This window comes from Stegostoma tigrinum, chromosome 14, assembly GCF_030684315.1.
Source record: "Stegostoma tigrinum isolate sSteTig4 chromosome 14, sSteTig4.hap1, whole genome shotgun sequence".
Classification (NCBI taxonomy): Eukaryota; Metazoa; Chordata; class Chondrichthyes; order Orectolobiformes; family Stegostomatidae; genus Stegostoma; species Stegostoma tigrinum.
In genome coordinates this window covers 27,340,105-27,364,229 of record NC_081367.1, presented here as the reverse complement: position 1 = coordinate 27,364,229, position 24,125 = coordinate 27,340,105, and the positions used below count along the sequence as shown (strand labels likewise).

The following is a 24,125-nucleotide window of genomic DNA, read 5'->3' as shown; positions in this document are numbered from 1 at the left end:
TATTGTGACAACTCATAATGCATCTTGAATAAAAGAATTGCCAAAAGAGCCATGTTTTTTACTGTCCAACTTTTTAGCTGTTTCTTTTTCACCGAGTTAATGGATATTCATGATGTGGAATAAAACATATTTCAATTTATCTGCCTAATATCAGCCTTAAATAATTAGGTGCAGATTATGAATTTATCTAATTCTGTGTACATACCTCACCATTAGCCTTGAATGGCAGCTAATTAAACCAGTTTCAACACTTTTTTCTAATTTCTACAAAACCGCATATGGCTTCTATGGTTAGGTTTATCGCTTGATGCAAATAGTTTGAGGTGAATCCAAGGTCACAAATAGCTGGATTGAGACTGTTTAAACTCATATTGTAAAATATTCATGTGATCAAGAGATTTTATAACTTTGTCAGTTTGGGCCTGACTTAAAACCGTGCAAGTTCTAATTTTATGCTCCCGCAATTTACTTGAGATACACCACATTTTTGCAAGTTGGCTGCTGAAAAATATGACTGAAATGTTCTGAGTATTTTCCCACAAAATAATTTTGATGGTTTTTACTGCTTATATGTCATTGTGAAATTTTGGTATTTCTTTAGACTGTGGCAAAGTAAGGTAAGGTAAGGTAACAAGAATTGAAAGTAAGGTAACAAGAATTCATTGTAGATACTTTTGAAGCATTTGTAAGGTGAAGGTAAATGGATTATGTGTTATTTACTGAGTGTAAACAATAGAAATGATTGACTTTCGAGGGGCACAGATATTTTTAACATGAAACAAATGAGTTGAGATTTTTTGCAATATATCCATTGTACAGTTAAGAACAAAAGTTAAAACTTTTTTCACACAGTATTCATTGAAGTCAATTAAAAATCCTGATTCCTAATTCAGAATAAGTAGCTTTGTGTGCTATTGTGAAATTAAATACATTAAACAATGGTATAGTTAGTTTAATTAGATTTGTACTTCCTTTCATAAGTATTACATTTTGAACTAGTGGAGTTCTAGCCTTTGACCAATAATGGCAGTGGTGAGTTTTGTTGAGAAAATATGGCAAGATCAAAAATTGAGTTTCTATATATTGAGGTAGTGAAAGAATATTGATTTTGTACCCAGGTTTAAACAGTGAGATTTGAATCTAACTAGTGAGTAATGAGAGGCTTATTTATATATATTAACATGTAATTATAACCCAAGCTTATTTCTTTCATATGCAATTCACTATTCTTCCATGCAATGAAGAAAGATTAGATGATGACAGTTCCGGATATGAAGGTCAATGCAGTTTCCTGGTAACTCCAACTCGCTGCTTGCTACTCCGGTTCTCCATCTTGGCCAACAGCTCCCAACATCTTGGAATTCTCTCCATAGGCATCAATTGCCTGCCAATCCCCAGTTCACAGAAATTATTTTTGAGCATGCACCAGTCTCATTCTATCATCATGGCACACGTTGGAATACGGTTTAGAACTTCAATGCTGCTCTTTGGAGCATACTGACACTTTTCATTCTTGTGTTGGTGCCAGTCTGTTTTGACTACAAGGACAGGCATTTCCTGCATTGGAGCTGGGTTCATCTAGGAGCTGTTAACCTGCTGTCTTAGCACTCACTTGCATATACCTGGATGCTCACAGCATCTCTGCCTTGCCTTGACTTGTCTTTTTGAGCATTGTTGCCTCATTAAAAACTTAAAGGCTCACAGTGCTTCTATATAACCTTGTCATTTAATAGAGACAAAAAATACAAGCAGCATGTCATGTCTGTCAGCAGTCATCAGCCAAGCGGAAGCACGTTTGGCTGTAAAGGCATTGTACTACGTCAATTTCACACTAACATAATGTGCCAGAAGCTCTCATGATAAATACACTTGATGTGCTTCAGCCAATTGGTCATGTCTCAAAGCCTAAGCAGACTAGCCCTCCATAAAGTCAAGGGGGTCTGTTGTCAGTCAGAGGTGTGCCACCACCGTGTCAATGCCATTGTCCACACTCAGTCCAAGAGCCTCAACATGGTCAATTGGTTTTTAATGTAATCAAGCCCGAGTATTCTATATTGGTACAGTCTGGGAGTGTGCCATAATCAGTTCTGCAGGTTCAATGCAACAGATTGTTGATCAGAATTATGGATTTGTCAGGGAGCTGCAGAGAAAACAGTCAGAGATCCGTGTCCTGTATTTATGTATATATGGTGGACTGTCACTTTGACTCCAAACATGTGACATAATGAACTTTCAACAGGACAGTCATTTAATTTGTTGAACCCACCGATGACAAAAGACATTGTTGATGGGAAACAATAGAAGTATTTCCTTTGAGGGAACAAGGCCAAGTGCCTCATTTTCAAAAAAGATCAACAAGTGTTGGCAAGGAATTAGAACACTGGTACTAAGTGGGCAGAAACCATATTTGTAGCACAGAGTTGATGTCTCCTACAACTTACTGATGAGAGACAATGTGGTATGGAGAAGACGTCAGATCACCACTTTCAACCAGAACAAATAGAGATCTGGATATAACTGAGAATTATACATTACCTGAAGCATCTGATGGAGACAGAACTTTAGTACAGAATGCCATGACATTGTTGAACCTCCGAATATTGCCATCAGAGGAAAGGACAATGACAAATGATGTTCCTAGCATTCCTAAAACATCAAGGATTAACATCAGCAAGAAGGATAAACAGATGCCCAAGGTACACTGACAGCAAAACAGGAATCAACCTCTCCTGGTTGTCAACTGACTGTTGTATATATGATTGTAAATATTGTGAATGTTTTCATTGCAGGAACCTCTGATGTAATATAAGTATTGGTAGATTGTCGTTTTCAGTCTGATCATGTGATCTAACTATGAGGGGCCATCACTGTGTGTGGAGAAGACAATTTTCTTTTATTCACTCATGGGCTGTAGGCATTGCTGGCTGGGCCTACAAATATTGCCAGTCCCTAATTGCAATAGTTCTGGAGTTGTGTGTAGGCCAGGCGAGGTAAAAACGGCAGTTTTCTTCCCAAAAGGCTATTAATGAAGAGATGGGTTTTTGCTGACAATTGACAGAAGTTTCATGGTCACCATTAGATTCTGAACTCCAGATGTTTATTGAATTCAAACTCCACCTTCTGCCCTGGTATGATTCAAACCTGGATCCCCAGAACAACATCTGGGTCACTGGATTAGGGATAATACCACTACTTTTCCATTGTAGGGATTGGAACATTTTTGGGATGCAGAGGGTCAATATTTGTAAAGAGGGGCGCAACCCAAATATAAGGGTGGATGACAGTCGTACGTTTGGAGGACATGGGATAATGTGGAAGAGATGGAAGAGAGTGGAGTTGTCATTGGTGTTCACCACCACTCTGACCTCGACAGGGGGACAGTGCAACAGATTCATTAGCTTGGCTAAGTTGTAGACCTGAGGTTCAGGAGGTAACGTTGGGAGATAAAGACTTAAATACAATAGCTGGGTGGGAACATGTGGAAACTTCGAACTGATGGTGTGGTAATTGTAAAGAAGACAGCCAGGCGGAGCTCAAAGAATGAGTTCCCTGAAGCGGGCTGTTAATCTGGTCCAATTATGGAACCCTGGCTGACAAATATAAGTAGAAGTGACAGAGATTCTGTTCACTGTGACAGATGACTGTGAGGAAACCGAATTACTGTCAAGGACTCTCCACATGTAAATAAAGGGTCAGTTGGTGATGGGATTCCAGCCTCTGTGGAGTCACTTCAAATGGGTTGACAAGGAGCGCAAGAAATAAAAGAACATGAGGTTTGGGGGACACATAGATTACAGGGCTAGACAATGACCCATTCTGCGAAGCATGACATGTGTGCTCCTCCATTCGCATCCAAATTACAAGTGTGCAACGGAAATGAAAAATAGCTGCCACCACACTCTGTGTGTGCAAAGTGAGCATTTCTTTTCATCGGTGAATGTCTGTCTGTCTCTGCTTATTAGTGATGTGGGGAACTTCAAGGGGCAATTGCATTAATCAGGCACATGCACATTGCAGGTTAAAGACCTCTATCGTCATTAAAACTATATATCTGAAACACCTGATCGACTATGTGGGATACAAATAAAAGCAAAATACTGCAGATACTGGAAAACTGCAATATAAATGGAAATTACTGAAGAAACTTGGACTGGTAGCACCAGTGGAGATAGAAACAAAGTTAACATTTCAAATCTATTGTGACTCTTCTTCAGAAGAGAATTTAAATCCTGACCACAATCTTGATCGTATCGATGGTCATTAAAAATCAATCCCTGTGATGCAGGAATAATCACAGGTGATCTTAAAAGTGTTGTCTGTGGGTGACTACTCACAAAGACAGTCCAAGGTCTTGTAGGTTGCTCATGGATGTGGAGCTGATTTCCTGTCACTATCAACTGTATTTGCTAACATGCCCTTATATGCAGTACTGTCCCCTTTCTTGAATAATTATCAGGATGTTGGGGACTGGGCTTTAGTAATCTTACTACACTTGCAATCTCCTGTGTTTGTGAAGTGTTTCTTGTACTGTGTACAACAGAGTAAGGCCATGAAGAGGCAATTCATGGCCTTCCTTGTCAGTGTCCTCCATGACTCACTGTATCAACAGCTATGCTAAACTGTCATTTGTGTGGAATGTGAATACCAACTACTCACATCACAGAGAATTGTTCGGTTTCCGACATTAGTCACGGGTTCAAAGAACCTGTTTTGGTCATGGATCCAGCAATGGGTTATCGTTGCTGTGGCTGCAGTGCTCCACAGGCTAAGAGAAATTGAAGAGGAATAAATGCACTCGCAAACCCAAGACCAGTCCAGGGCAGCAAACGGCCTCCACATGCAACCACAGCTGAAGGTATCCTCAAGAGTCTATCATCTTCAATGCCATTTCCTCCAGATGCGTGAAGCACATTGATGCTGCGGACCGTGGGTGCTCTGGGATGCTATCACAGAATTATGCAGTCAACTGGTGTGAGACATATGGCCTCAAGGAGTGTGTGGCCCATGTATCCCTGTGGCCATCAACGTGACAGCTATGCCACAGTGTCATGCAACTGGCTGTTTCTAAGGATCCACTGAAGACCTGTGCTAAGTACCTCAAACTTCAATCCACAAATGTTATTGAGCCTTTTAATCATGCAATTTATGCTAGATCACATTGCTTCATCTGTTTCCCCACAACAAGGTCAGTGCTCAGCCCAGGCAGTAACCTTTGCAAACAAAGCTGGTAGTACCGATTGTACATACCTTGCCTGAAGAGCACCAGATCACAATACGTTCTCTAATTCCATCAATGTATACGTCTCCTCTGATCATTGGTACCTATGTTTGAAGTCTGTGCCAGGTACCCTGGAAGCTGCCAGGATGCCTTTATCCTCGAGAACATTAATTTTCCTGTCTCATTTCAAGTCTGGATGCCTGCCAAGGATGGGAAACAAGTCTATTTGTGGTAGCAGTGTTTGACCTTGTGCACTGCTACTGTTTAAATATTGTACTGACAGCAGAAATCAGGCATGGTTTTGCAGTGCCAAATGTGTTTGCCACAGGTGAACACATGATAGTGTAAGTACAGCCCCTAGACACCAGATGGATATGTAACAAGGTAAGCAAAAGTGCGATGTGTGAGAATTTTATAGAGCTCATGAACATAAACCCTGCATGAAAGTCCCCAGAATTGACACTACGCCAATTTTTGGGAAAACTTAGCCCAGTGTTAGAAATACACCAAAAAATGGCTGACTCTGATGTACGTAAGATAATAAAAGTGAGGCTGGATGAACACAGCAGGCCCAGCAGCATCTCAGGAGCACAAAAGCTGACGTTTCGGGCCTTGACCCTTCATCAGAGAGGGGGATGGTGTGAGGGTTCTGGAATAAATAGGGAGAGGGGGGAGGCGGACCGAAGATGGAGAGAAAAGAAGATAGGTGGAGAGGAGAGTATAGGTGGGGAGGTAGGGAGGGGATAGGTCAGTCCAGGGAAGACGGACAGGTCAAGAAGGTGGGATGAGGTTAGTAGGTAGGAGCACCTCCATCTCCTATGTACTAACCTCATCCCACCTCCTTGACCTGTCCGTCTTCCCTGGACTGACCTATCCCCTCCCTACCTTCCCACCTATACTCTCCTCTCCACCTATCTCTTTTCTCTCCATCTTCGGTCCGCCTCCCCCTCTCTCCCTATTTATTCCAGAGCCCTCACCCCATCCCCCTCTCTGATGAAGGGTCTAGCCCGAAATGTCAGTTTTTGTGCTCCTGAGATGCTGCTGGGCCTGCTGTGTTCATCGAGCCTCGCATTTTATTATCTTTGATTCTCCAGCATCTGCAGTTCCCATTATCACTGATGTACGTAAGTCATGATTTCATAACCATTATTATACAACTGTCAGTGATCTGGTTGAATCTTTTAACGATTAATTCTATTTGTTCCACTTACATTTTACTTGAAATGCCAAATTTTGGAAAGATTTTTGTGTGAACATGTGGATTAACCTTTTTAGCTCATTTGTCCATGTGTTAAAATTGTCAGTTATAAGATTGTTGTTCTCCATCAAAGGTAGCATCAGTCGTTTCATTTCATGTATTGTGAATGTCCAAAGGTGTTTTACAGTCATGAAAAACAGTTATCAAGAAATTGTACGAGAGTTATGTGATATGACTTGGAGTTTGGATGAATTAGTAAGTTTTAAGGAAGCTTTCATTTGAGTGAGAGAGGTAACATGCTGGATGGATTTAGGGGGAGAGCAGCAGAGCTAAGATAAGGTAACTGGAAGTTACAGCATGGGGTTGCAAAACCATGGAGGATATATCCAGCTACCAAGATTACAATTGCTTTAAATGCAGTGAATTTGGATTCAATTATCATATAACCAATTATTAATTTTTTATTGAAGTAAAGCAATTGAAAATTAGTGCGTTTAGTTTGCAGAAAGGTAATGAGCAACATTACATGTGTTAAAGGCAAATTTCATCTGGTTTCAAAGACTGGGCGGGTGGAAAAAAGTGTAGAAGCCCATCGTGGAGCTGTGCTGGCAGGAAGGTGGAATTATGAGGGAACTGCTTTGGTAACAGGTGAGTGAAGTATTATTAAAAACTAATTTAAGCTATTTGAAATTCTCCATCCTTGGGGAAAATGCATAAATGAAAGTATAGTTCTTTCTTCTGTATCCTCTGTACACTGTGGACGTCTGTATTTGCTCATAGATTTCATGTGTTCTGGGGAAATTGGTGCCGAGCATGTATAAGAAAATATTCCTTTCAGCTCAATAGACAGTGCCTCCTATGCTCCCAGAGTCGGCAATATTTTCCTATTTTTTTTCCCATAACCAATTTCTTTTTTGTTCTTGAAATATGAACATGAAATGTGCCTGAAAGTCTGGAAAACTCAGGAGAGAAAAATTGTTCATGGCATTGATACGATTGATAGTAATTACCCACCCCAAGATAAGTAAGAGAGAGACAGTGGCAGGGGATGGGTGGGAGCATTAATATGAAAAATGAATGAAGAGGCACAATACTTCAATTCCAGTGGTTCTGGCACGGTAAACCCCTGTTACCAGTACCTATTGTTCGAGATAAATTTGAAATTAGGTACTGTTATGTTACTGCTGAGATTTTGAGGAGGCCAAACATTGAGCAGTCAGAATGGGATTGAACTCCAAAGATTCACCACACTCTGAGTGAAGAAATTCTTTCTCATCTCCGTGCTAAAGGACCTGCACCTTATTCCGACTCTGCTGCTAAAATCACTCTAATATACTTAAGTCATGACTTCAAACGAATAATATACCACTGCCAGTGGACTGGTTTAAATGATCAATGCCTCTCTGGTTTTGGACCCCACAGCCAAGGGGAGAATGTCTCTCCTGTTGATCTCTGTAAGAATTTAACGTTTGAAAGAGATCACCTTTCATTCTTCTAAACCCCAGAGAATATATGCTCAGTCCAGTTAATCTTCCCATCTTCCTTTGGTAAGCACATCTTTCCCTGGTCAAGGAGACCAAAGTTGTACACAATACTTGTGTGATCTCACCAAGTCACCGTATATTTGCGGTAAGGCATCTTTATACTCAAATTCTCTATTAGTAAAGGCTAAGATACCACACTTGTAGATAGAACAGAGAGGTTAGTTAAAGAGACTACTCATTGTATTTGCTGTCCCCAATGTTAAGAAGTCCACGTAGTGGGCTGTAAGTGCTGTATTCCAAGTTGGATGAAGTACAAGTACATCACTGTTTCACTTGGAAAAGGTACTTTAGTCCTGGTTGACAGGACGACAGCAATGAAACTCCTTTTCTGAAATCTGCCAGAGGATGCCAACAAGTGTTGAGAGTAAGCCAGAGTTTTATGGAGGAAATGGCCTTTAGGGAAAGAAGCTGGATGAAAAGAGGAAACAAGGATGTTATTGCTCGGGCTATCATGCTTGAGGAGATTGAAATGGCAGAGAATAATTCATGTGGACAGGAGTACAGAAAATTGGATACATGCAGTCCAAATTCCTATTTTTAATGGTGGACAAGAATCTTTGCAGAAACAAAGAAGTAGGCATTTCAAAAGTAAAAGCAACAAAACAACTTACAACATCACTTTTTGATTGGACATTTCAGAGGCTTTGGTTTCATGTGTAGGATAATTGGATCATATTTAACGATGGGGAATGGAGGTGGGTCCTCACGGGAGGTAGCGTGAAGCGTACTGAAATTAAGGCACAATGGGAGTCAGTGTCTTGTTCCTTGTGTTAGATGTTTTGTCAGAAAAAAAACTGATGTTGCCCTCTAGCCTTTCAAAGGTAACAGATTGATTGTGCCATTCTACTTGCGCAGCAGGAGGCTTAACTAATGTATAGCTGTGGGACACCTCTGCTCCGATATAAAAAATTGCTCCCCTGCACCCTAGAAAAGATCTTGAGCAAAAAATCTGGAGGTTGTAACAATTAGTCAGCCTTCACACTGGTTTGCAATGCTCCGCAGTATTTACAAGAACAACTGTAAAATCCAGTGAAAGATTATTTGACAAATTTCAATCTTGTTACAGGACCATTTTTCTGGTTGCCAATGCATGAATATTTATGAAAATGCTTTAGTTTAGTTTGCTCATACAGTGATTCCTAACAGCCTCTCCTTCCTTGGCCATTGCGAATCAACCAACTTTGATTTTGATTTGTCATGCAATGACTACTCAAAGACGATGCTCTTAAAGGTTACTTGTTATTACCTGTTGTTGGTAATGGTTGTAGATATGTACCTAACAGGAGAACGAGTCCAACTAGCTAGAAATTAGCACATAAATTAGTTGAAAGCCTGGGAACACTTCTAAATCATATAGAACCTAACAGAACTTCACTTGCAAGTAGAAAATCAGTTTTTTTTTAAATTTTGCATCTAATAGAATATTATTTGTACTCCTACAGTTGGTGAAGATGGACAAATTAAGATTTGGTCCAAAACTGGAATGCTGCGATCCACAATGGTGCAACAAGGTAGATTTTTAATTACAAGATTCTTCTGGATATCATGCACAATAGAGTATGTTCATATATTTCAGTATTTAAGAAGAATTTCCTTATTCCTACTCTTGGGTAGACAATTTTTTATTTCAAAAATATGCTTTATTCATTAATTGTCTATAAGTACAAGCAAAAAGAACAAAACTGTTTAGTGCAGACTTTGCAGAAAATAGTAGAATTTTGACATTCCTTGTTACAGCTTTAATCCAGTCACAACAAAAAAGGCATTTTCTACAAGGGTATCTCAGAATGTAACAGATACTCGTTATATTTTAACAGAATGACGTAGGTGGCCTTTACCCACGGTGGCAGCTGTCCCAAGCTTTAGTGTGTCCCACAGCACTTACGCCTGGACCTTAGTATTGGTTGAGATCACCTCTTTTTACTGGAAGACCAGCAGGTTTCAGGTAGTCCAAAGACTGTGTTTCATCAAAAGAGTTGATGATCCTCCAGACTCAGTTGATGTTTGCCTTGATGCGTGTCCCAGAGAATAGCCCATAGAGCAGAATCCTGAATCATGGAGGTGTTTGGAAGAGACATGTGACAGTCTCATTACTACTGCAGCCGTCTCGAGGGCAGAGTGCAGTGGTGCAGAGAGTCCAGGCATTCATGAAGGATCTGATGGGTAGAGCTCTATTGACCACCAGCCAAGCTACATCTTGCTGCTTGTTGAAAAGTTTTGGCACTGAAGCATTCTGTCAAATGACTTTGACAGTCTGCTCACGGAATGACCCAACAGGACCCACCTTCTCTTTTCCCCACAGGGCCTTGATGATATTATGCGCTGATTACTGCCTCATGTTCTTGTGGTCATAGGTGATATAGAATAGTCCAACTACTTGTCTAGACCTGTCCTTCGTAACACTGGAATAGATAGATCATCAGTTACACTTGACGTTTGCCTATGGACAGTTTGATGCAGCCACACACCACTTCACCCCGCCCAGAGCTTGTACGTGTTGTCCCTGCAAATGTGGTTTATCTTTGACCTCCAGATGAAGTGAAAAGTGGCTTGGGAGACCACTGAGGCACAGGCTTAAGGAATGGGCTAGATCTCTGCGATGTGCAGCAACACTAAGAGTGCCTCACACCTGGTGACTTAGTTATAACCTTCAATGGAGAGGGAACAGTACTTCCACATGCTCAGTTTCTGCTTCACCTTGGAAATACAAGTTTTCATTGCATGCTCCAGCTCCTCCAAACCATATTCCCAGAACCTTCAGGTAGTTTGAACAGGTGATGAAGAGAATAAAGGATCAGTCAGCCCAGTTCCCACTGAGCATGTTCTCACTCTTGCCTCAGTTTACCTTGGCATCTGAGGCCAATTCAAACTGGTTGCAGATGCTTATTTGTGCATTGACAGTAGATCAAACAGAAAATGATGACATTATCCATGTACAAGCCATCCTTGATCTACAGGTCTCTGCTGCCTAGAATAATTACCCCTCTCGGGCTCTCAGCAAAAGTTTGACTCAGCAAAAGACCCTCTTTGCTACCTTGTTTGTGCATGGCACCGAGAAAGAGAGAGCAGCCCTGCGTGACTCCCACCTGTTGATTGAGACTGTACTACTGATATTTGTGCAAAGCAATGGGATCCGACTGCAGATTCCCTCCCCAAAGTCCATTTTGGATCTCATGTCTCTCATGTAGTTGTATGATAGCCTGTCAAGGTCTTATCCTGGTTCAGGCTGATGAACCGGGTGGCTACCCCCGCTACATGTAGTTGATGTTTAACTGAGTAGCACGAGGCTTTCAGATCTTTCTGTTTGATACACCTCAGATTTGGTCAGGGTGAATCACCGACTGAGAGTTTTTCTTAGATGAGCATAGTCAGCTGATTGCTATGCATGCGATCTCAGACTGTATACTGATAGCAGCTTCATCGTGTTCTTTTACCCTTCTGTCATTAAGTCAAAATTTAATATGGTTACACTTTTCTAGTCTGTCTGTCTTATCAAACTATGTGTGTAGATTGCTTTTGCACTTGGCATTGTTTTCTTTTGGCATGTAGGAACAACATGGTGTATTGGAGCTGAAATATTTAATGTGGTCAGGGTCACTTGTTTGCTGTTTCTGCTTCCTCCATTGTTTCAGGTAATCACGGTTGCTGACAATTCCTTGTCTGATGATGGTTTCCGGTTGTGATTGAACAAGTTCCAATACGCTTTATTGTCTTTAGATTTAAGCCAAGTCTGTAGATCTTACGTTTGAAGGCAACAAAATGTATCAATTTCTCAGTCCTCACAGTAAAACAGTATTTGATTTGACACGGTTAGTTGAAACATCAAATGCCGTATCATGTAACTAAATATGTTGGACATTACTTTATGAAGAGAGTTTTTGTCTGTTCTTCTACCTAAAGTTGACCATTGTTACCTTCAAATTGATTTCCAGTTGCAGTTATCTTATATTTATGCAGATTGTTGAAACTTATACAAGTTTGAAGAAAAATTACAAATTCAGTATCAAGGCACATGGATGTGTAGAATGACATAATAATTCATAGAAATATAGGAAGCAAGATAGGAACAAGATCAAGTCAATCACCCTTTTAAACCTGTTCTGCAAACTAGTCAGATCATGACTGTTTTCTGTTTAAACTCCGTTTATCAATACATAGAAACATGTCTTAAGACTGTGTTTTACTGTTTTAGGAAAACAATTAACTTCATTTTAGGTCAAATGTGGAATAATGTGTAAACAGATGTAGAATAAGTATTAAGTAGAAAACAGCTTTTTTTCTTGTTTTTCCACATGTTAATTCATTGAGCTCAGTTGGTGTGTCCTGATGAAGAGGACAATACTTTGCCATGTAAGGAGAAGTATATTTGGAGGCAGATCCTTTTTGAGATTTTCCACAGTGCCAGTCTAGTATTGGGGGCAGATTGTTTACAAAACCACTTTTTTCTCTTGATTGGTGGATACTAAGCAAAACAATGAAAGAAATTTTATAAATAATTTTTAAAATTTGTTGGAGTCATAGCTCAGTATTAAAGAAAATGGTTGAGTTTGTTTGAATTCAAATCAGCTTCAAGATATCACTGGAGTTCCTCAGGATAGTGTACTAGGCCCAATCATCATCTGCCATTTTATCAACGACCTTCCTTTTATCATCACATTAGAGGTAGAGACATTCTCTGACAATTGCACAATATTTAGCACCATTTGCAGTGTTTTGGATGCTGAAGCAGTCCATGTCCAAATGCAGCAGGACTTAGTCAGTATTCAGGCGTGAGCTAATAAGTGGCACATTTGTTCCACATTGGTGCCAGGCAATGACCATCGCCAAGAGAGATCATTGCCCTTTTATGTTCAATGGCTTAGCCAATGCTGAATCATTCATCATCAGCATTGACTCATAGAGTCATAACAGCATGGAAACAGACCTTTGTGTACAACTTGTCCATGCTAACCAAATTTCCGAAACTAAACTAGCCCCATTTACCTGCATTTTGGACGTTACCATTTTTAAAAAATGAACAGGACCAGCTGTATTAATACTGAATCTCCAAGAGTAGGGCAGAGACTGGGAATTCTGTAGCAAGTAAGTCTCTGCCTTAGTCTCCAAAGGCCATCTACCATCTAAAGCCACATCAGGAATGTAATGGAATTCTCCCTACCTGCCTGGACTAATGTAGCTCCAAGATTCTCAAGAAGCTTGACCCATCCAGGACAATGCAGCCCTCATGACTTGCATAGAATGCTGCACTTTGCCAGTGAGGTCTTGAGGGTATCCTTGATGTGTTTCCTCTATCTACCTGGGGCTCACCTGCTATTTCAGAGCTGGGAGTAGAGCATCTTCTTGGGGAGTCTTGTGTCGATCATGCAGCCCATCGCAGCTGATCGGGGTAGTCAGTGCCTTGATGCTGAGTATATTGGCTTGGGCTAGGACGCTGGTGTTGGTACATCTGTATTCTGAGTGGATTTGCAGGGTCTTGTGCAGCCAACATTGATGGTACCACTCCAGTGCCTTGATGTACCTACTGGAGGCAGCCACGTCTCGGAGCAGTATAAGAGGGCAGGAGCCACCATAGCTCTGTATGCCATGAGCTTGATGTTGAATATGATGTTGTCCTTGAACACCCTTTTCCTCAGGTGGCTAGGGGTGATGCTAGCACATTGGAAGCGGTGCTGGATCTCTTCAACAATATCTGCTTTGGTTAACAGGACACTCCTGAGGTATTGGAAGTGGCCAGTGTTCCCTAAGGTCTCCCTGTGGACCTAGTTCGCTCTGCAATGTCAGGCCAGGTTGGTGAGGGACCTTTATCTTACAAATGAGACCCATGCTCCCATATGCCACAGTAAAAGTATTGACAATGGTCTGGAGTTTAAACCTCTGAGTTTACATATACACAAGCATCATTCTTTTACTATAGCTGAATGACACTAGTTGGAGGACTTTCGTTTTGGCTTGAGGGTGGTGGCAGTTGAATAATTTCATACTGGTTCTGTAGGTTAGTTTCACCTCCAGCAGGGAGCTTATCAGCAGTGAGGTGAAACATTGTGGTGAGGTAGATCAAGAAGAATATTGGGGCAGTGACACAGCCCTGCTTGACACCAGTCTGAACAGGGAATGGGTCCATGGTGGAGCCATTTGTCATTACCATAACATGGAAGTGGAGCAGGTGAAGGATGGTGACAGACATCATGTTGCAGTCAAAGCGGAGGATGATGTTCCATATTGCTTCCCATTTGACGCTTCAAAGGCCTTTGTAAGATTGAAGAAGGCTGTGTACAAGGGTATGTTCTTTTCTATGCACTTTTCCTGCTGCTGTCACATGATGAAAATTATATCCGCTGCACCACTCCGTAGCTGGAAGCTGCACTGCAATTTTGGGAGGAGCTCCTCAGACACAGGGAGGAGTTGGTTGTGGAGGACCCTGGTGATGACTTTTCCAATGGTGGGCAGTAGGGAGATTCCCCGGTCAGACGTGTTCACTTTTTTGAAAATGCCTTCAACTGTGGCTCTCCTCCTTCCAGATAAGACAGACAAGGCATTAAGCTGCAGCAGGAACTCTTTGCCTCTGCACTTCAATGCCTCAGTGGAGATACTGTATGCTCCAGCAGCCTTGTTGTTCTTGAGCTGGCAGACGGCATTCTCTACTTTGTGCGGGGCTGGAGTTTTGCTGAGCTTGTAGGTAGCTGTGAGATATGGTCAAAGACGCTTGGATCAGTGACAGACCCTGGTTGAGGAGGTCTCTGAAGTGCTCTGCCCAGCATTATATTAATAGCTTCTTTATCTTTGACAAGAGTCTCTCCGTCCTTGGATGTTTCGTCTGTGGATGGTCTTGACAGCACAGAAGAAGCCCTGCACATAATGGTTGTCAGCCATTTGTTGTCCCTCCAGTACTTCCATCACCCACCACATCTTCTGTATGTCGCGGGTTCATTGTTGGACCTTGGCCTTCAATTGCCCATAGGTCTGCCTTTTCTCTTTGGGGTGTAGTCACTAGAATATAAGAAGTTATGATGGTATGTTGGTATAATCCAGCAGTGTAAAGGTACTTCGTTTGCCTCAAGGCACAGTGTTCTACAACTGCATGCACAGTGCTTAGTTATGACGCATGAGAAGCTTAGATTTGTCCATGGAAATTGACTTTCATGTTGAACAATAACAAGCATTTATATAAAAGGCTTTAAATGATTTTGACCAATTTGTGAGAAGCCAACTATGTAGTGTGTCATATTAGAATACTTAATCATGTTATATTTAATAATTTGAAAACTCCTACACAATTTCTGTAACTTTTTTCTTGTTTTTATCACCGAGTAGAAATTTACTCAAAGCATCAGCTTACTGCCTCAAATCTCCCCCTGCTTCTGTCTCAATAAAACTGTTGAATTCCAGTCAGCATTTAAAGCCTGCTGTTATACATTAGCATTCCATAGTGACAATGTGTTAATTTTTGCATGCTTTTGACATGTTGTTCCATTGTATTGCTTGCTACTGGCCATGAATTACGTAATAAGAATTATTTGGAGCATATTGTCTTGGGACTTGTCTCTGTTGTTTCTGGTTTTGAATCCACAATATGCATACAATGAAACCAGATGTTAAAGGTTTGTCTTTGGAATGAATATTCTTTAGTATTTAGGGTGTAATCAATACAAGGAGAGAAACAAATTGTGCAACAGCAACTTAAACCGTAGCCGGAAAGCATATTTATTTAATCTGCATTCTATTAATGTGAAGCTGAAAAATGATGCTTGTTAAAGCTTTTCATCCTCATCAGGACAATCCGCAAGAAATTTCAAATTAAAGATAAGGAACATATATACAGTGAGAGACAAGTGCAGCTTGGGTGGCATATAGACTTTGGTCGAGGCAATACTGTAAAGAATACATCAGTTACTGATGACTGACAGTTGACTGCCAAGCTTTGATTAAATTTTTAAAAATGTGGGTCAAATCTGATTGGTTCATTTCTCAAGTCAATGCATTTATCTATTAATTAGAGTCCACTTGTCAACCAATCAGCTTTTCCCTCTCTTACCCCTCTACTTTGGTATTTCTTACAAATGAAAATGTCTTATGAATGCAACAGGAAAAGTGTTGGCAAAATTTGTTGATTTCAGCAATACTCAAGTTCTGTACTACTAAATGATTAGTTCTTATAGTAGTTAGTTGTAGAGATATCATTTTGCATACTAATGATAATCTTGCAGAAACCAGTTAAGATGTAAGTAGTTTACAGGAAATCATCCACTGTTGTTGTGAGAAACGGAAATATGTCTGGTGGAGGAGGGGTATGTTTTGAGTTCAGATTAACCCCTTTGGATATGTAGCTGCTGATGTTCCTGAGCGATTTCATACTAGCAGGGAAAAATTTTGAGTTGGACACTTGACCACTTATTTGCTTTCCCACGTTTACCACCTGTGTCCAGAAGAGCCGTGCCAGTCACGATTTAAACAATACAGTATTGGAAAAAGACACTTCTATAAAGAAATATTAACCTGCTGAGTATCCTGGCTGATTGCAGTTTCAACAACATTCAACAAACTCTTTCCCATCCAGGATAAAACTCTCCATTCAGCTCCTTTTCTCCATTGATGCACAGTGACAGTATGATGTACAATCTCCAAGATGTACTGCCACAACTCAACAAAGTTTTTTTCAACAACCATCTTCCAAATTCTCAACCTGGATCAAGTAAAGCTAAGGATAAAATTGCCAGAGCTTGAGAGGACCACATGGCTGTTGTCTCATTAGAGAGAGACGACTGGTAGTGAATTTAACCTGAGGTCACCATGTCTCAGGAAAGGGCTAAGGCTGTGAAGATATGAGTTTCATGGTAACCTCAAAAAGTGCCAACTAGAAGGACAAGGGTAGCAAATACGTAAGAACATGGTACTCATCTGAAAGTTTACCTCCAAATCAGTTGGAACTTTGTTACTGTTCCTTCACTGTTGCTGTGACAAAATTCTGGAACTTCCTTCCAAACACCACTGTGACTGCCCCTATACATCAAGGACTGCGACAGTTCAAGCTGACAGATCACTACAACCCTACTCTAGGGCAAGTAGTGATCCACAATAAATGTTAGCCTTGCTAGTAATACCCATAACCAATGCATGAAAAAAAAAATTGCAAGTACCCACACAAATTGGAGAAAAAAAAATTCTATTACTTAAATTCCTATATTATAGACCATGCTTTATTTTATAAAAGAACTCTTGTTTGTAACTTTTTATTGTGGTCACCGCATGGATAGTTCCAAAGGTTTAATGCACCATTTAAGTACAATCATCTCTGCAGTTAACTGACCCAAAGTAGTGTTCCCTGTAATCTTTTCCAGCTGCTATGCAGACCACTGAAGTCCATGCACAGTTGTAGCCTTAGGCATACTGATCATTGTGCGTGGAGCTTCCCAGCAGTTGCGCAGCTTTGAGGGAATATTGTCCTAAAGGGCTCTTGACCCATATCCCCAATGAGTCCTGAAACCATAACTGCAGGATTATCTCAGCTCTCCAAAGGAAGTGCCATGGCTATCCAAAATAAGCATACTGAGAATTGACCTGCCCTTACCAGGGCTAATATGCACACTGGATTTCAAAGCCCAATTCTGAGGAGGCAGTTGCTAATTTACATGGGAACCACACTGGTGTGAACCTTAGCTGGGCCCCAATTTAACCATTGTGAAAATAAGACAGGCTGGTTTGGGGATGAGAGTTGTGATTCTGGACAAATTCTAGTATTTTTGCCACAGCAGTGATACTCGCTGACCTGGAGAAAATCAGAAAACTATTTCCACCAAATTATCTTGGCTTTGTTAGTTTTATTTTAATTGATGGCTGGAAAGAATGTTTGCGACCATTTCGTCGATTACATCCACCTAAAACTAATTTCACTGGCTTGCTGTCCAGAAAATCCTGCATCTGCCTCAGTTTTAAATGTTGGCTTACATTTCCATTTGGTCTGCAGTCACTGTGTTAAACTGCATCAAGGAGCTCTAAAAATGTTCAAAATGATGAGGTGTAGAGGAGGAGGGCTGACCCTGATTCACAGACATGGAGAAGGCTCAGTGATAGCTGATGTACCATATATGGGATGAGACCACTCAGGTCACAGCCAGAACTTTCAAACTTATGCTTTAGTTATGCCACACTGGGGTAGCACACTGGAAATCAAGCTCCACTATTCTCAGTCATAAAAAAAGTTAAGTTCAATCAAAATACACACAGTCCCCAAATTGCCTGTCTAATGGACTCTGGTTAACAGAAAACATAGCCCAGGTTTCCATGCTTTTAAGAATAACTACCAAATACAAATAAACAGATTTTAATCATCGGTAAATGATGATGAACTGTAAACTTCCAACTTTCTCAGAGATAGTAGGAACTGCAGATGTTGGAGTCAGAGATGACTGTGGAGCTGGAGGAAAACAGTAGGACAGGCAGCATCAGAAGAGCAGGAAAGTTGATGTTTCAGGTTGGGTCGGGTCGGGTGTAAAGAAAGATCCTGACCCGAAGTGTCAACTATCCTGCACCACTGATGCTGCCTGACCTGCTGTGTCTCTCCAGCTCCACACTGTGTTATCAACTTCTAACTCCACAGTTTAAAACTCTAACTCTTTTCTAAAACCCCTCTACAGATTCATATACAGACGCAGAGCAACAAAAAAAGGGTATCGTGGATGGAAGGAAAAATTACTGAGTAAGCAGTTTATTAGCGCCAATACTTAGGATGTGTTGAGGTAATCTTTTAGTTTCCCATGTCCTTCAATTCTGTGATCCTTTCCTTCAGTTTCTTTCAGAGATACAGAGTGACTGGTTCACACATAATAAATTCTGATTTTTTTAAAAATTAAAGGCAACAGCCTATAGCAACTAGTGGGACAAAGCAACTTGCTTGCTTTAGCTTCTGGTATTTTCACTGGAGAGACAGAAGGAGACATGTATTTCCAGATGTTCAAAGGCTCTTCCCTGTGACATTGACACCCACAAGGGGTTCAACTACCTAAGAACCAACCAGTCGTTACTAGGCTGATGTTCTTTACATCCACAACAGGGTATGATTCTTTAAAGCAATCAGTGGCTTTTTGACCACTGACCCATCATTATCACCTTCCCCACTCTACTTGCAAAGCAGGGGCTTTTCTTGACTGTGTTTTATCTTTAACTTGACACCCTATGAAGTCTATGTTGAGGAGCCCAGGATAACTCCTTTCCAGCTGTACCACATGGTGTTCCCATGTATCTGTAGTTCTTGTCCTCTGGATAGGCGTGGTCAAGGGTTTGGGAAATGCTATCTAAGAAGATTTGGTGAATTTCTGCAACTCATGTTGTATGTGGCACAAACTGCTTCTACTGAGTGCTGGTGATGGGGAATGCGTGTTAGTGGTTGTGGTCCCAATCAAGTAGGCTGCTTTATCCTGGAACATATCAAGTTTCTTGAGTGTTGTTGGAGCTGCATCCATCCAAGCAAGTGGGGAGTATCCTGTCACACACCTGACGACAGGCTCTGATGAATTAGTTGCTGCAGGATTCCGACCTTCTGACTGACTTTTCTAGCCAGTGTTTTTATATGGTGAGTCCAGTTGAGATTCTGGTCAATGGTAATCACCCGGATTTTAGTGGGGGTTTCAGATCTGATAATGGCTCTGAATGTCAAGAGACAGTGGGTCTTGGACATGGTCATTGCTTGACATCTGTGTGTTTTGATTGTTACTGCAACTTTTTAGCCCAAGCAGGGATATTGTCCACGTTTTGTTTCATTTGGACATGTAGTGCTGTAGGAGTCTGAGGAGTTAGAAATGGTGCAGAACATTATGTAATCAACAACAAACATCCCCAACTCATTCTTTATGATGAAGGAAAGGTCATGATGTAGCTGCTGGAGATTGTTGGACCTGGGACATTACCCTGAGGTATTCCTACAGAGATGTCTTGCAACTAAGATGACTGACCTCCAAACACCACTACCATCTCTCTTTGCCATGTATGATTGCAACCGGTGCAGAGTCTGCTTTATCCAAGGAAGAGGATATATGCAGGGATGGTGATGGAGGGGTCTGGAATATTGTCTGTAAGGTATGACCTTGTCAGGCTCTTGTTTGTCAAATGAGACAAAGTGAGAACATTTTGAGAATATTCTCCAGATATTGATAAGGAGGGTTTTGCAGAGTCAACACGTCTGTGTTTCTTGTAATGAGGTGGATGCTAGGAAGTTTATTTGGTTTCGATTTTTAAAAAATACCTTTTAGTAGTGTATTCCAAATGAGTAGCTCGATAGGCTATTTCTGAGGATAATTAAGATACGATCACATTGCTGTCGATCATGATAGACACATAGAATAGGCAATGTAAGGATAACTGATTTCCCTCCTGAAAGGACATTAGTGAACCATTTAGGTTTTTATGTCAATTGGTGCTGGTTACCTGATCATCGTAAGGCTCGCTATAGTTCCAGATTTTATTGAATTGAGACTCCACCAGTTGCTACTGTTGGTTTTGACTGCGTTACTAATACAGTATCTTCAGCACCATGCCCCACTTCTCCTGGCTACTTGTGGTATGCCAGAAAGCATTATTTTGCTTCTTGCAAAATGAATGGATGTTTTGACAAGGTGTTCCAGAGTGTCTGATTATTGTGGTCCTAACAATAACCTAATACTTCAAGACAGCAGGCAATCAAGGACAAAATGTAAATATTCCATACTGTCCTGAGCCTGCAAAATTGCTTAATTGCTAAATATTGTGCAAAAATGATACAGTTCTGCCAGTAAACATAAATAACGTTACACAATTTTGAATAAAATATAATGTATTGTGTACCTTTAAGATCTGTCATTTTTAGGATTTTCTGTACAGAGGTATTTTATATAGTATGCAAGTTATCTACTGCAGGTTGTGGTGCTATTTACTTTTTTATTCTGCAATATAAAAAAAAATTCTTAAAGAAAAATTAACCAAGTCACCTGAATTAGATTTAGAAGTAATCACTGCATATGTTATATTTAATGTTTTCTTAGGCACTGCAGTATATTCAGTAGCATGGGGTCCAGATTCAGACAAGATTCTTTACACCTCAGGAAAACAACTGATTATTAAACCTCTACAACCAAATGCCAAAGTCTTTCAGGTTTGTACATTTAAGGTTTACAAGATGTTCATTCTGACAGTATTATGTAAATACAATGTTAATTAATCTTCTCTCTGCCTTTGTCTGTAATGGTTCTGCTTGCAGAACGCCTGGATTAACATTTCAGATTACAGATCTTCTTTTTCAGCTTGATAATGAAATTGCAATATACTTTGTTTAGATCCCTTCCAAAAACTACACTTTTAATGTTGCACCTTTATAAGGGTCTATAAAACACATCATTGTGCATAAGCTAATAAAATGTGAGGCTGGATGAACACAGCAGGCCAAGCAGCATCTCAGGAGCACAAAAGCTGACGTTTCGGGCCTAGACCCTTCATCAGAGAGGGGGATGGGGGGACGGAACTGGAATAAATAGGGAGAGAGGGGGAGGCGGACCGAAGATGGAGAGTAAAGAAGATAGGCGGAGAGAGTGTAGGTGGGGAGGTAGGGAGGGGATAGGTCAGTCCAGGGAAGACGGATAGGTCAAGGAGGTGGGATGAGGTTAGTAGGTAGCTGGGGGTGCGGCTTGGTGTGGGAGGAAGGGATGGGTGAGAGGAAGAACCGGTTAGGGAGGCAGAGACAGGTTGGACTGGTTTTGGGATGCAGTGGGTGGGGGGGAAGAGCTGGGCTGGTTGTGTGGTGCAGTGGGGGGAGGGGATGAACTGGGCTGGTTTAGGGATGCAGTAGGGGAAGGGGAGATTTTGAAACTGGTGAAGTCCACATTGATACCATATGGCTGCAGGGTTCCCAGGCGGAATATGAGTTGCTGTTCCTGCAGCCTTCGGGTGGCATCATTGTGGCAGTGCAGGAGGCCCATGATGGACATGTCATCAAGAGAATGGGAGGGGGAGTGGAAATGGTTTGCGACTGGGAGGTGCAGTTGTTTGTTGCGAACTGAGCGGAGGTGTTCTGCAAAGCGGTCCCCAAGCCTCCGCTTGGTTTCCCCAATGTAGAGGAAGCCGCACCGGGTACAGTGGATGCAGTATACCACATTGGCAGATGTGCAGGTGAACCTCTGCTTAATGTGGAATGTCATCTTGGGGCCTGGGATGGGGGTGAGGGAGGAGGTGTGGGGACAAGTGTAGCATTTCCTGCGGTTGCAGGGGAAGGTGCCGGGTGTGGTGGGGTTGGAGGGCAGTGTGGAGCGAACAAGGGAGTCACGGAGAGAGTGGTCAATCCGGAAAGCAGACAGGGGAGGGGATGGAAAAATGTCTTGGGTGGTGGGGTCGGATTGTAAATGGCGGAAGTGTCGGAGGATAATGCGTTGTATCCGGAGGTTGGTAGGGTGGTGTGTGAGAACGAGGGGGATCCTCTTGGGGCGGTTGTGGCGCGGGCGTGGTGTGAGGGATGTGTCGCGGGAAATGCGGGAGACACGGTCAAGGGCGTTCTCGATCACCGTGGGGGGAAAGTTGCGGTCCTTAAAGAACTTGGACATCTGGGATGTGCGGGAGTGGAATGTCTTATCGTGGGAGCAGATGCGGCGGAGGCGGAGGAATTGGGAATAGGGGATGGAATTTATGCAGGAGGGTGGGTGGGAGGAGGTGTATTCTAGGTAGCTGTGGGAGTCGGTGGGCTTGAAATGGACATCAGTTACAAGCTGGTTGCCTGAGATGGAGACTGAGAGGTCCAGGAAGGTGAGGGATGTGCTGGAGATGGCCCAGGTGAACTGAAGGTTGGGGTGGAAGGTGTTGGTGAAGTGCATGAACTGTTCGAGCTCCTCTGGGGAGCAAGAGGCGGCGCCGATACAGTCATCAATGTACCGGAGGAAGAGGTGGGGTTTGGGGCCTGTGTAGGTGCGGAAGAGGGACTGTTCCACGTAACCTACAAAGAGGCAGGCATAGCTGGGGCCCATGCGGGTGCCCATGGCCACCCCCTTAGTCTGTAGGAAGTGGGAGGAGTCAAAAGAGAAGTTGTTGAGTGTGAGGACGAGTTCAGCTAGGCGGATGAGAGTGTCGGTGGAGGGGGCCTGGTCGGGCCTGCGGGACAGGAAGAAGCGGAGGGCCTTGAGGCCATCTCCATGCGGAATGCAGGTGTACAGGGACTGGACGTCCATGGTGAATATGAGGTGTTGGGGGCCAGGGAATTGGAAGTCCTGGAGGAGGTGGAGGGCGTGGGTGGTGTCACGGACGTAGGTGGGGAGTTCCTGGACCAAAGGGGAGAAAATGGAGCCCAGATAGGTGGAGATGAGTTCGGTGGGGCAGGAGCAGGCTGGGACGATGGGTCGACCAGGGCAGGCAGGTTTGTGGATTTTGGGAAGGAGATAGAAACGGGCCGTGCGGGGCTGGGGAACAATGAGGTTGGAGGCTGTGGGTGGGAGGTCCCCTGAGGTGATGAGGTTGTGAATGGTGTTGGAGATTATGGTTTGGTGCTTGGGTGTGGGGTCATGATCGAGGAGGCGGTAGGAGGTGGTGTCGGAGAGTTGGCGTCTGGCCTCGGCGATGTAGAGGTCAGTGCGCCATAGTACCACTGCGCCACCCTTGTCTGCGGGTTTGATGGTGAGGTTGGGGTTGAAGCGGAGGGAGCGGAGGGCTGCCCGTTTTGCGGGGGAGAGGTTGGAGTGGGTGAGAGGGGTGGAGAGGTTGAGGCGGTTAATGTCTCGACGGCAGTTGGAGATGAAGAGGTTGAGGGAGGGTAGGAGGCCTGGGGGTGGTGTCCAGGAGGAGGACTTGTGTTGGAAGCGGGTGAAGGGGTCAGTGGAAGGAGGGTTGGGTTCCCGGTTGAAGAAGTAGGCATGGAGGCGAAGACGGCGGAAAAACTGCTCTATGTCCGACCGTGACTGGTATTCGTTGATGTGTGGTTGTAGGGGGACAAAGGTGAGCCCCTTGCTAAGGACTGACCGTTCATCCTCAGTCAGTGGGAGGTCTGGGGGGATGGTGAAGATGCGGCAGGGCTCAGTGTGGCTCTCTCCTCTGGGGTTGCTGGCTGTGGAGGTTGTGGGCGGAGCGATGAGGTCGTCGGCCGTGGGCGGGTCAGTTTAAAAAGCAGCCCTAATTGGAATGGCAGTCATTACTTACTTTTATTGTGTTCTACAAGTTAAATAAA

At 42.6% G+C, this 24,125-nt stretch overlaps 1 protein-coding gene across 6 annotated transcripts in view; it reads left to right on the top strand.

Moving 5' to 3' along the window:
* ift80 (intraflagellar transport 80 homolog (Chlamydomonas)) overlaps nucleotides 1-24,125 on the top strand; it is a 197,562-nt gene that overhangs the window by 33,234 nt on the left and 140,203 nt on the right. For 5 of the 6 annotated variants that reach the window (XM_059651064.1, XM_059651062.1, XM_059651061.1 and 2 more), the window contains 3 exons: nucleotides 6,954-7,064; nucleotides 9,403-9,471; nucleotides 20,971-21,080. In XM_059651064.1, the coding sequence (XP_059507047.1) occupies nucleotides 6,954-7,064; nucleotides 9,403-9,471; nucleotides 20,971-21,080 (290 nt within the window). The remainder of the gene's footprint in view (nucleotides 1-6,953; nucleotides 7,065-9,402; nucleotides 9,472-20,970; nucleotides 21,081-24,125) is intronic. The other variant, XM_059651065.1, reaches the window with a different exon arrangement.